This window comes from Manacus vitellinus, unplaced genomic scaffold, assembly GCF_001715985.3.
Source record: "Manacus vitellinus isolate BGI_N305 unplaced genomic scaffold, ASM171598v3 scaffold_63_pilon, whole genome shotgun sequence".
NCBI lineage: Eukaryota > Metazoa > Chordata > Aves > Passeriformes > Pipridae > Manacus > Manacus vitellinus.
In genome coordinates, this window is record NW_021940711.1 from 285,606 (window position 1) to 298,404 (window position 12,799).

Genomic DNA, 12,799 nt, shown 5'->3' on the forward strand with positions numbered 1-12,799 from the left:
CGTGCTGCCTCTCCCTCCCCTGCAGCAGCTGTGGCCCCTGCTCTGCTCCAGCGGTGAGGACACGGCACCCTGGGCGCTCCCCACCCTCCAGACTGCAAGTGGGCACCACAGCACCACGGTCACTGCTCTGGGCTTTTTAATTACAATGTCCAAAGCCCCAGTGAGTCAGTTAATGGACCACTGTCCAGGCTGGAGAATCCTTTGGGTGGCAGGGATATCAACATGACTGTTCTCCACGAAGCCCTTTGAAGGACACCCAAGGAGCTTTGCAGGAGTGAGATGCCAGCGTGCCAGGCAGGGAAAGGCCATGCTCACAGCCTCACCTCCTGCTCCGTCCTGGCACTGGGAAGACAAAGCTGCCATGGAATAACTCCCACCTCTGTGGGGTGTTCCTGCTGAGAGGAATGGCTGGGGCAGTTTGTTCCCGAGTGCAGGACTCAGCACTTGGGGTGTTTTCATCTCACACAGACCTGACGGGCTGTTTGGAGCCCGAGGGTGCAGTGTCAGAGCTCACCTTGTTCTGATGGGTCCAGTACACGTAAAAGCCCTTCGGATCCACTCGGAGAATCACGGGAGAAGCACTTGCTGTTTCCTGATCAAAAAAAAAAACACAGGAAGAAGGTTGGCATCTGGGGTGAACTGGAGAACCCACCATGGGACACGAGGTTCCCAGTGCAAATACAGCCCCATGGACTGGCTGTGCACACGCTGTGGAAGAAGCAGCTGTGGAGACACCCACAAGATCCATTCCCATCTCCTGTGCGAGCCTGTGCTAAGAGAAGAATCAGTGTGAGCTCTTTGGAGACAGGGATGAGGATTCCTGGTGCTTCTGTGTCCCAGCCCCTTCACTCACTCATCATAGAGGACTCCTCACTGCACTTGCCCTCTGGTGCCACACAAGACAGGATCATAAGGCCTCTCAGCCATTTCTGGGAAGGCTCCAAATTCAATTCATGAAGCTGAAACACCCAGCTGCTGAGATGAAACCAGTAATGAAATCTGGACATTGTACCTGTCACTTGGGTTTTTCAGTTTGACACTGAACTCATTCTTTATTCCAAAGTATTTCCAGGGACCTCCAGTTCCAGATCCAATATCTTTGTTATGATGAGCTGCTCATTGCACAGCACATCACATGTGCTCCTCTTACTCCCTTGTTGTTGTTCTCCTGCTGTTCCAGGGACAGCAGCGACCTGTCCAGCACCATGTCCATGTTCCCAGAGCTCTGGGACAGCACCGACCTGCCCAGCACCATGTCCATGTTCCCAGAGCTCTGGGACAGCACTGACCTGCCCAGCACCATGTCCATGTCCCCAGAGCTCCTGGCTGGCTCCCTGCACACGTGGCCACAAGCCATGAGGAGCAGCACAGGCACTGTGCTCCTACCCAGAGCATTGTGCCATGTTCTAGATTAGCCTTATCTGCCATGGAGCAGCTCTGAAGGTCAGCTGAGGCTGCAGGGAGGCTCCTGAGCAGGGCTGTGCCAGCCTGGGGTGCCGGCAGGGTCTCCTACGGGGGGCTCCTGGCAGCAAAAGGAATAAGGATTCTACAGAAGATGGTCTGGCAGCCACACTGGCTGCTGCTCACACTGTGGGGCTCGACTCAGGGCAGAAAGCAAGCAGTGTCTGCTAAAATGCTGTCATCCAGAGTCTTGCAGAGGTAGGAACAGTTTTGCTTCTACTACAAGGGCCAAGAGTCAGCACAGAGCAAACCCACACACATCTGCCCCACTTAAGAGGCCACCTACTACTCTGTGCCCTCCCTGGGGTTCTGAAAGGGTTCCCAAGCTGGTTCTTGAACTAAACTACTGTCCATGTCCTCTTCAGCCTGCTTGGCAGTTTGCTGGGTGCTGACCAAAGCAGAGATGCTCCTTACCCCAAGGTGTTGCAGGATCTGTGGGCCAGGTCAGCCCTGCCCATCAGGGATCCACTGCCCTCTTCTCCAGACAATGTCTTACAAAAGCTGGACAAGGTGAGGGGTCTGAAGAAACAGTGTGGGTTTGCTTTTTTTTGCTGGAAGCCTCCAGTCTGTACAGAGTGATGTAAGAGCCCAATCTGATCTACCTTCACTCCTCTGCCCCACTTATTGTGGAAGGAGTTCCAAACTGTTGCCAACAGCATGGCCAGGTCAACTCAAAGACAGACAGAAAACCAGCACTCAGGGGTTCTAAAGCACAGCAATCCTGCAGTCTGGAGCTCTCCCCATCATCCTCTGCAGCCTGCTCTCACCCTGGATTGGGAAAGCTCGATGTGATGGAGCAACGTGACCAGAACAGCCCACTTATGGAGAAGCCTTTGTTATTGGTGGAGACCAAGCCTCCAAACTGTTTAGCTCAGGCAACCTTTTAGGAATGTTTACAAATTTGTAAACTTTAAGGAAAGATCCAGGCAGAAATGAAGCTCACGAACTCCAGTGGTTACAGCAGCAAATAAACACTTGGTGGGTCTTGGAAGCCCAACTTGGCCCACCTTAGGCTTTCAAGGGAGCCTATCCCAGGAATTCCCAGTGAAGTACTTAACAGCTTTAAGTTTTGGGGAGAATGGCCTCCAAGGACTGAGCACAAAGTCAGCAGCAATTTGAGACAACTTTGGCTACTGTTATTCTCAGAAACCAGATCCCTGTTCAAATTCCAAGAAGCTCCAAGTGCACCCTGCAGGCAGTGGGCCCACGGGAAGGAGGGGGAAGGCTGCACTTTCCACTGGACCCTGCTGTCATCCTCCTGTTTATGTACTGCTAGTGGAGTAACTGGCAGTGATATTCCAACCTGTATTCCTCAGCACACATCCCCTCTGTCAGCTGCACAGCACATTGCCCTCTCATTTCTTGGTGCCCTGGACATTGTGTTGATGCTGCACACAAGTGATCTACCCCCACACACACTGCCTTGGGACTTCAAACTCTGTTCCAGCTTCACACCCACAAAAGCACTAATCCCTCCTGCACTGCTGCTGGAGGATCCTTCTGATCATCTCATTTGCAACACGTCAACAAGCGTGTCCCCAGATCCTGGTGAATAACCACAACCTGGGCTCCCCCCGTTTCTCACATCCCTGCTCAGCAGCAGACAATCCACCTCTTGCTCAGGTGTGTGGGTACTGGGGTGAACACACTCCTTTGCCTCCTTACAACGGTGGGAACCGTTATGTTCAAATTAACTTCTGCTCCTCACTTTCTTCCCCTCACACAGGAGGGCAGGACTGCAAACCGGCTGCTTTGAAGGTAAAGAGGACACAGAGTTGGAAAGAGCAGCACCCCCGAGGCTCCAGCCCTGTCAAAGCACAGGCCCTTTGCCACCCTGTCACCGTGCACTTGGGAATTCCCAGAGCCAAGAGCAGGGCAGGCGTGGGAGGCCACGGCCCCCTGATCCACTCAAGCAATAGGGCCATAAGAGGAAGCAACTTGGAGCCCGATTTCCTCTCTGTCTGCAAAGCACAGTGAGCCCTTTCAGCTCTGGAGCAGATCCTACCCCTCAGGCTCCTCCGGACAATCCAAATGTGATGTGTGTGCCTCTCATCCCAGGGGGATCCCAGCGGGATCCTCCCCAAGGGTGGACCCTGGGTCCCACCCCAGTGCTGCACAGGCAGACCCCCTGCACACTCACTCCGTTTGCTTCCATCGTCCCCAACCAGAGGTGCAGCTGCCACATCCCCAACCCCTCACACACACAGTGCCCTTGATTTTAGCCCTCAGCTCTCCTGTTCTTCCCACTTCCCTCTCCCCACGCAGGGATCTCTGCTCTCAGGTGGGACACACAACGCCCCATCCAGCACACTGAGGCTCCCCACAAACCCTGACCACACCTCGGTGTCTCGGGGCCACCGCACACACGGTGTGGGGAAGCCAAGCCCCAGTACTCACATCGTCCCACTTGATGAAGCGCTCGCCCTTGCACAGGTACTCCTTCACCTCGGGGGGCTGCAGCACGGGGGTCAGCACGGACATGGTCCCGCTGCTGTGCTCCTCAGCCTCCAGGAGCAAGGGCAGCCGCACACTCCGCTCCCGCTCGGCCCCTCTGCTCTATCTGTGCCTCTCACGTTGCAGGGCGCTCTGCCATGGCCACTGTTGGCATCGGAGAGCAAACAGCCTCTTATATCCCAGCCCAGCTCAGGAGGGGCAGGGAGCGAGGAATCTGCATTGTAAATCAGCAGAGCCTCACCCCAGGGCACCCAGCGAGGCAGGCGGTGGCCGAGGTGCCCGTGGGCAGGCGGGCAGGCACCCGCTGTGCCTGCGGAGGGACCCGCTCCTCGGAGCGGAGCTCGTGAGGCACCCGGCTCGCTCCACTTCCGCAGCTCAACTTCCTTAAGTGTTCTCTGGAGGGAGTGCAGGCATTGCCAGCAGCGCTCCGGCTGCTCCGGCAGCTGCGGTGCCGAGCGGCCCGGCCCTGGCCGCGGGCGGACTGCCCCCTCTGCGCGATGGGCCAGATATCCCGGGAAAGGAGCTCACTCCATCGCCGGGGCCGCTCGCTGCACTGTCCAGCCCTCCTCTTACGGGCTCCTCTGAACGTCATCCAGAAAGTGAGACAGACCAGCAGAGCAGCTGGAAATTCCCCAGAGGAAATAAAACATTCCCAGAGTCCCGAGGAACTGCACTACTCTCCGTGCTCACTTGTGTCTGTGGCGGACACTGTGGGACACAGAATGGGAGAGGTGGGAGAGGGGGGATTGTAGTGACGAGGCTGCAGGGAAGTGACCCAAAGCAGAACAGGTTAAAGGCAAACAGGGCCAAGGAGTCCCTGCTCCTGACTCTGGAATGAAGGAATTCCATGTGGGCAGCAAAGGAGGAGAGGGGCTCTGGTGGCCAATGGGCACTGGCTCCCCAGGAGTGGCTTCTAAAAGGTCCAACATGGGTAAGGTTATTTTGGTCAGAGGCAGAGCCCCACAGCTCATCAGCAGTGGAGATCACTGTGCCACTGGCTGGAAAGGATTCCCAGACACACAGTGGGACGTCATCCTTGTCTCCTATAAAAGCTGGGGTGTGGCACTTGTCAGTGCTCAAGAGGGACAAGAGGCTGTCAGAGGTAGCACAGATTCTCTGAGCAGGGGGGACAACCCCCCCACTGTGCCAATGCAGCCAGCTGCGTGTTTTATTCCCTCCTTCCCAGCCCTGATGGACCCAGTTGGGTAAGTCTGGTGCTTTGGAGCAGCCTGGACAGCCAGGAATGCAGCCTGAAGGAATCCTAAGGGCATTCTCAGGTGTTAGTGGCACAAGGCAGGAGAGATTAAGTGGAACTGTAGCAAGTTCTCCAGCTGTAAAACAACAAAGAAGGCAGGAATCAGAGATTCCTGAAAAGGAAACAGAGAACCCTGAACAAACCCAACATTCTTTGTACATGTCCTTAAAGGGTTTATCTGCACAACAAACTGGGAATAAGGGCTTCCATGTTTCCAGCTCTCATTGTGTTTTCTGCACTTACTAACACACATTGCACTTTTCCACAGACCTCTGGTCTCACAGCTGAGCCACACCCGTGGCATTAAGCTTCCTTTGCACGTGCCATGTGGGTCACTGGGGAATTCCAGGCCCAGCCATGGCAGGGTCACAGGATCCCCCATTCAGGGAATGCTGTTACTCCCAAGAAGAGAAGCAGCAGGTGACAGAGGGGGAAACGAGGAATGAAAGTTCTCCACCCTCCCCTGATCCCTTCTCCAAGGTCAGAGCAGCTCCAGGGCTTCTTCCCTTTGAATTAGGAAGCAGCAGGGGGAGGGACAGAGAGCATCAATCTTGCTCAGAGGTGCTGTTCTCCCAGCCTCTGGAACACTGACAGCACTGCAGGAAGGCCCTGGAGGGAGGTCACAGTGAAAGGTGGGATGAGCTTTGCTACCTGGTACTGCTGAGGGCAGGTGAGATCAGTCACAGCTACTGGATCCAGTGGCCTGTCTGATATTTAGCACAGTTATCACAGCTCTGTGATCCCAGGGTGCTTCCAGCCAGAAGCAGGACCTCCAAGAAAAGCTGCTCCTGTCCTGCCTTCCCTCAGACCAGGACAGTCAACAGCTTTCTCTGCCCCACCAACCCACCTGAAGGAAGTAAGAATCCTGCCACAGCTTTGCTCACATGTCGCTCAAGGGCGGCTTTCCCTAAGGAATAAACCCCTAAAATAATCAAATAATAAATAAAACAATAATAATTAAGACCCAACCAAACACAAGCAGCATGAAGAGCAGTGCCCAAGTCCTGTGAGGCCACACGGTGCCACAGCATCAAGGGCCAAGGTCCCGCTTGCACAAAGGTGGTCCCCAAAGCTGCAGCTCCCTCCTTTTCGCCCAGCCCAGCCTCCTTATCTTCCATTTCCCAGTGCCTGCTCTGTGGGAGCCTCTGTCCCCACAGGGGCTGATGGAGCAGCAATAGGATGGAGCAGCAGTCCTGCCCTCCGTGCACAGCTCTGCTATCGGAGCGGGCGGGAGCAGTGCTCGTTTATTCCAACCACCCTTCCTCTCCTCTCTCCAGCAAGGCCATCATCCAGGGCACACCCATCCTACATCCCTCACCTTCACCACTGGGCATCCCACCAGCTGCTGCAACAGTTCTGATATGCAAAAATTTCCCTCTTTTTTTTTTTTTTTTTTTAGTGCAGACTCTTCCTTGTCTCCCTGTCCTACCTATCCAGCAGGCTCTGCCTTCCCCAGCATCACCCTTCAGATATTTTAGGAGACAAGGTCTGCAGACACTGATTTAAGCCACGGTATTAAACGCCCCTGACTGGATGGCTCCCGACTTCTAGGGAATTATCGTGTAACCTCAACCCCAGTTTACTCCTGGCACGCACATAATCCCTAAGAAATCTCTCCGGGCGCCGTTCCGTGCTAATGACACTTTGCCATGTGTAATGCTGTCCTCTAGTGAAGAGCCGTGACACTGCACAGCAGGGCGAACTCCCAGCTCCCCAAAGCCCGGTCCCTCCCGCTGCTCCCGGGGCTGCTCTGCCCTCGGGGCCCTGGCATTCCGGGAAGGATTAACGACACCTTTAAAACCGCAAAGGCCAGTATTTGCCAACCACCTCTGGAGAGCAGAACTGTTGAGTGGGCGTGCAGGGCTGTATTTTGTGTCCTACTTTGAGCCCAAACCACAAAGTCAGGGATCCCTGACAGCTCCCAGCGTGACTCCAGCTTGATCTGCACAAGTCAGAGGGCAGCAGACCACAGCACAGGGAGACAAGCGGCCACAGATGCCACAATACCATAAAAGCAGCGAGAACTTGTACAAAACCCCAAAAACTATCTGCTCAGCCACTGGGACATGGTTGGACCCATAATTGAGTGTTCTCTGGGCAGGAGTACATTGTGTTTACAGCACTGGTGGCTCCGTGCCTGTTTCCCAGCGGTGCAGTGAGTGCTGCAAGCAGGACCACATGCTCCTGAAACATCCCATAAGCCAGACCAAAAACCTGCTTTTGTAATGTCCAGCCTCAACCTACAGCATTCCCATCCTCCCTACACAGGCCTTGGCACACCATATTCCAAACACTCCTTGAGGTGAAACGTGCTTGTGAAGCAATGACACGTTCAGGTTTAGTGCCATGGCAAAGAATGCACAGTCTCCACTGGTTTCACTGAACAGTGCAACATCAGAGATTCCAAAGGTTTTCAGGCAAAGGACCACTCTGAGCCCTCACTAAGCTCTCCCTGGATCACACCCTGTGTCCAGGGAAGGTGACTGAGGCCAGTGATGAGCAGGTGGATACATCTGTGGCACTGCTCCTTCTACTGCTGCTCTCCAGGAGCCTCACCAGGGAATGTCCTTCTTTGACCTTGTTTACTGTGGTTTATGCATTTTCCACAGTTTTTGTAGCCATGCTGAGTAATCAGTGCCAAGGGGAACTGAGGCTGCCCCATCCCTGGAAGTGTCCAAGGCCAGGTTGGACAGGGCTTGGAGCAACCTGGGATAGTAGAAGGTGTCCCTGCCCATGCCAGGGGGTGAGATTGGATGGGCTTTAAGGTCCCTTCCAACCCAAACTATCCCAGGCTTCCATGATTTTAAATCATCTGTTGTCTTTATAGAGGTCAAAATTAGATCTTGGAAATTATTTTCTTTATTTTATCAAATTACAAAGCCAGGAACAAACAGCACACAAACCGGGTCCAGATTCTTAGAAAGGAGGTCCCAGGACACATTTAACATTGGATGCAGTTCCTAACATGTTTTTATTTTTGAGCAGTCAGATAAACATGGGACCAGAAACAAACAGCATGTGGAAGGAGAATTACTGAAGAAGGACAAGGAAGGTCATTCTACAGCATTCAGGTGTACCAGAGGTTCCACACAGTGAGGCATGTTCCCAAAAAGCAGGGCAGCTTCCCTGCTGGAAAGCCCAGCCCTGGCCCATGTGAGCACCTGGGGCACACAGGGCTGGGGTGCAGGGCAGGTTTGATTTCATTCTGCACCATTTCTGGTCTCCTGGACTGCAGGAAAGGAGCAGCTGGTCCCAGGCTCCCACCACCCCCACAGTGTCTTCCAGCTGACAATGATACACATGCCCTGGTCCACAGAACACTGAGGAATAATCCTGTTCCATAACCACATCCAGGTGAACACCTCTGCTGGAAGTGCATACATCCAGAGGAGTGGGGGGTTATCAAACCACTGGATCTGGAAGAAACACTTCCCTGAGCAGTGGCTGTAAGACAAGTTTTATTTAGCTGAAGACAAGTGGGGGTCCTTGTTAACACCATGTTGAACTCATTGCCAACAGACCTTTCCCCTGTTCACAGGTGTACAATGAACTTGCTGATGATATTTTCCACATTTTCTGCTCTTGGAAGCATCAGAACAGCCTCTCTCCTGGAACCTTTCAGCTCTATTTCCATCAGAATCTGAACCAGGATGGCAAAAGTGTGAAAACAGGAAGATGCATCAAGTCAGAATCAGCTCCAGCAGAACTGGGAGAGGTTTCAGGCTGATATTTTAATTGAGGCAAATAACTCTGCCTTGCATGTAGTTATCAAGATGAGTCCAGGCCATTTTCCTTATTCAGCTCCCAAAGCCAGGCACACAGAAATGGAGGGAGCCAGGCAGTAACAGCCACTTTCGAGGTTTTCTCTGCAAGAAGAAACTACCCCATGCTCAGGACATATGAACACATTCAAAGCTTCGTTGTTTCAAATAAGGTGAAACCTCATGTCCTCCTCAAATATAAAAGAATCTATTTGATCTTTAAAGCAGTTAAAACAGCACCTTGCCTTAGTGTAACTCAGCAAGGACCCAACTTAAGCCAAGTCAAGCTGACTTTGAAGAATGAACAAGTTGTTTGATGTAACAGAGTTTGGCTGCACAGGTGACCACCAGAGACCCTCGATGGAGCCCCTCAGAGACCTTATAAGGATTTGTGTATATGGTAACAGGTGTTGGGGAATGTCCTGGATATGTAACAGGAATGCAGGGAGCGAAAATGAACAGTCCTGCAGTGCTGCCATATCAGCTGCAGTGGAGACACCCCTGTGAGCACCTGGGGAGCTGAGTGCCAGGGCAGCCAGTGTGCTGTGACCACACAGTGCATCGTAATCAAGGAATGCCTGGCTCCTAAAACTCACCAGTTGAGTCTTAGAGCTTTATTTTAAGAGCTAATTTTAGGCAACACAGAGGATAACAAAATGGCTCAAAACGGGCTTCCCCACATTGATGATACAAGGCTGGAGCTGCCCTGAGCTCCCCGGAGCTTTCTGCCCAAAGCCTCAGTCCTGGGCAAACCCAGCAAAAACCTGCTGTGGTATCTCAAATTCAGCATCACTTTTAGCACCTTCCCCACTCCCATAACCTCTGCAGAGCACTGTCCTAGTCAGTGCAAGACTGTGGGTTGTGCCAGCTTCACTGTCACAGTTAAATCAGAGCTGAAGGAAATAAAAGGACATCCCCAACCTTCCCCATCTGCTCTTGGATTAACAAGTGAAACTGCACCTTCCCACGTGAGACACATTTCAGTGTGTAAGAGGAAAATGCCAGAGAGGAACAGAAACAGATTCCCTGCAGGCTCCAACAGCAGGCTGGAGCAGCAGTGAGAAATAGAGTATTTCCTGTAGAAGGGCAGCCAGCAGAGCTTGAGAGATGCCCCTGTCAAGAGCAGGGACCTTCTCTGTGACAGCAGGCTCCAGCCTAGCAGAGTACTTGCTCAAGGACTTAGGCACAGAAAGATTAATTTAAACAAACTAGTCCATCCTTTAAACACTAGGAGGCAGGTAGAAAGATCTCATCCATCTCCCTCCTCCCCAGCTCACAAATGTGACCAAGGGAGACACTGTAAAGTTTAAACATCAACAAAGAGCCAATAAAAAAGTTACGAGTCTCTATAATCTGCCCAGAGGCCTCTGTGAACAACACACACTCACCCACCTCCCAGGCATCCCATCCAGTGCCCTGCTACTCCAGAAGCAGGGGCTGCACAGAGGTAGTACCTCAGGCCAGCAATCTTCCCTTAATGAAGTCTTCCCTATCCTGCAGCACTCGGATGCTATCCACAGACTCCGAGCATGGGAAATCAATAACACAGGTTTATTTAGCTCCATCCTTCAGGGGCCCTTGGAGAGCAGGCAAACATCCCACTGCAGCAAGGCAGCAGCAGGGTTCAAGCCACGCTGCTCACTCAGGGAGGTGGAACTCCCAAGTCTCCAACAGGAGATCTGTCTCAGCACCCGTGGTTTTAACAACACTCAGGTGTAAGGCAGCGAGTAAACACATTTTCTAGTGGACCCTCAGACCCAACAAGTCAAAATTAAAGCAGTATTAAAGTAAGTTAAAGTATCTTGTAAAGAACAGGACCCTGCAGAGTAGTTTTTGGGCTGTGGTGGGAGGAAGGCTGCCCGAGGGTTGCAGGGCTCTCCTGCCTTGGCACATAGTTCCAGTGTGCACCACGTGCCTCAAGCGAGTGATCTCTTGTGCTCTTTAGGAGGAAATTCCAGACAGGAGTAATTTGTCAGCTTTGTCTGGTGTCAGACACAGTCCCTGACTTCACAAGACCCCAGAGCTCCAATCCTGCACCACAGGAGCCTGCTCAGAGCACAGCCTGGGATCTCTGCTAATGCTCCAAGGACAAAGAAAACATCTTGACTGCAGCTCTGGCTCCTGGCTCTCACTTGCCTTAGAGAGGTTGTTAGCAAGGAACTCTGTTTGGGAACAGAAGGCACACACCTGCTGGCAGCTGCCTGCAGAGAAGCTCACACCCAGTTACTTGCTCACAGTAAAAAGAAAAGCTTTCACCTGACTTTGGCAAAAGCCAAGACTTCACAACATTTAATGAACACAAGCCTGGGCTTACTCAGAGCCATGAGAGCGGAGGGTTGGCAGGGAGGAGAGAGCCTTGAGAACACTGAATTTCTGTAATAATACCATGGCACTGTGTGTTCCAGCAAGGGCAGGTCTCCACTGCAGGCATGAATGAGCCACAAATAAATGCAGGGGGGAGGTGAAGCCGTTGGGCTGAAGGCAGAACACCTCTGGAATGACACGCTGGGATCTCAACCACACCACGCTTCCACAGTTGCTGGGAATGTTCTTACAACTCCCCTGCACGTCCTTAGCCAGTCCAGCCTGGCTCCCAGGACAGTCTGAAAATGCAGGAAGACATCCTGGACTAGACAAGCATCAGAATCATCAAAACTGCCAAGACCTCAGTCAGCCCCACAAGAACTGCCTGTATGTGTCAATCCTCTACCCTAGAAATTCCAGAATGGGAATTAAGCCAGAGCATAGGGAAAGGACTTGTGAGAAGTAGCAACTCATCATCATTTCACTTGCTGAATGGAAGAGGAGAAGCAAGGGGAGAACGGGCTGGACCAAACCCATCACTGAGGGAAAACACACTGAAAAATTACTAGAAAATTCGTTTTGTAAGAATAAATTCACACCTATAATTCAACCTAAACTTATACAGTCCAAGGGAATGTGTGTATAGAATGTACAGTACACCGCAGAAAAGGCAATTCTGTAACTCAGGGAAGCTCTGCCAGCAGGGCATCATCAGTTAATGCAGCCCAGGTGTGACTGTGACTCCAGCTCGTGTGCTCAGGTGTGGGACATTGAGCTTGACGAGGAGAATACAATCACCTGTAAGCAATGAGGGCAGAAGACACACAGGGCACAAAGAAAGGCCCCAGTACCTTCTAACAAACGTGCCCCAGGTGCACAGCAACATTTCATCAATGTTAAATACTTCAGGAGGCTACAGCAAGTCTATCTACAGCTCAAAATCATTTGGGTTGGAAGGGAACTTGAAAAACCGTCTAGTCCAACTCCCCAGCCAAGGGCAATGAGCCCCTCTGGCCTGAACAGGCAGGTTTAGTCTCCAAATTCCTTTGCCCCTGTCAGAACAATCAGCCAGGCACCCCACACTGAGCCCCTTCCAGGTGCTCCTTTTGCTGCTGGACACTGGGGCTCCCAGCCCTGCCCAGTCAGTGCACACAGACCCACAGCAGTGCTCCCCCTCCTCATGCAGACAGCAGCCCTGCAGCCTCTGGCCAACACAGTCCACCTTTTCCAAAAATTACAGCTACTTTGAAGCTACTCCATTTATTCCCTAACATATCTTCTGTCTCACGAGTCTTCCTCAGAGCTGCAAGCTCTGTACTTCTTCCTGCAAAAACTTTTCCCTCTCTCCCAACTTTTCTCTCACAATTTTCCTGCAACTGGGAGTATGGCATTGAAGGCAAACCCCTTCTACCACATGGGAGCACAAATAAAATGCTGCTGTTAACTCAAAACTCACTTTCTCTGAAGCCTCTCTGGGTAACAGGCAGGTCTCCAGCTACTGTTGCCTCCTCCAGAACTGCAAGTCCTGGTTTACAAGAAGTTTCTGCTGCAACTACCACACCTG

The 12,799-nt window shown here is 52.4% G+C and overlaps 1 protein-coding gene across 3 annotated transcripts in view; it reads right to left on the minus strand.

Annotated features, from left to right (window-relative positions):
• The window catches only part of PLCB2 (phospholipase C beta 2), a 39,016-nt gene extending 26,217 nt beyond the window's left edge, over positions 1 to 12,799 (minus strand). For 2 of the 3 annotated variants that reach the window (XR_003916236.1, XM_029963797.1), the window contains exons 1-2: positions 3,859 to 4,188; positions 515 to 592 (exon numbers count right to left, since the gene is read on the minus strand). Coding sequence is in view for 1 of the 3 variants with exons in the window: in XM_029963797.1 (XP_029819657.1) it covers positions 515 to 592; positions 3,859 to 3,942 (162 nt within the window). In the remaining 2 variants the exon portion in view is untranslated. Of the gene's footprint in view, positions 1 to 514; positions 593 to 3,858; positions 4,189 to 12,691 lie in introns of those variants that run through there. The other variant, XM_029963798.1, reaches the window with a different exon arrangement.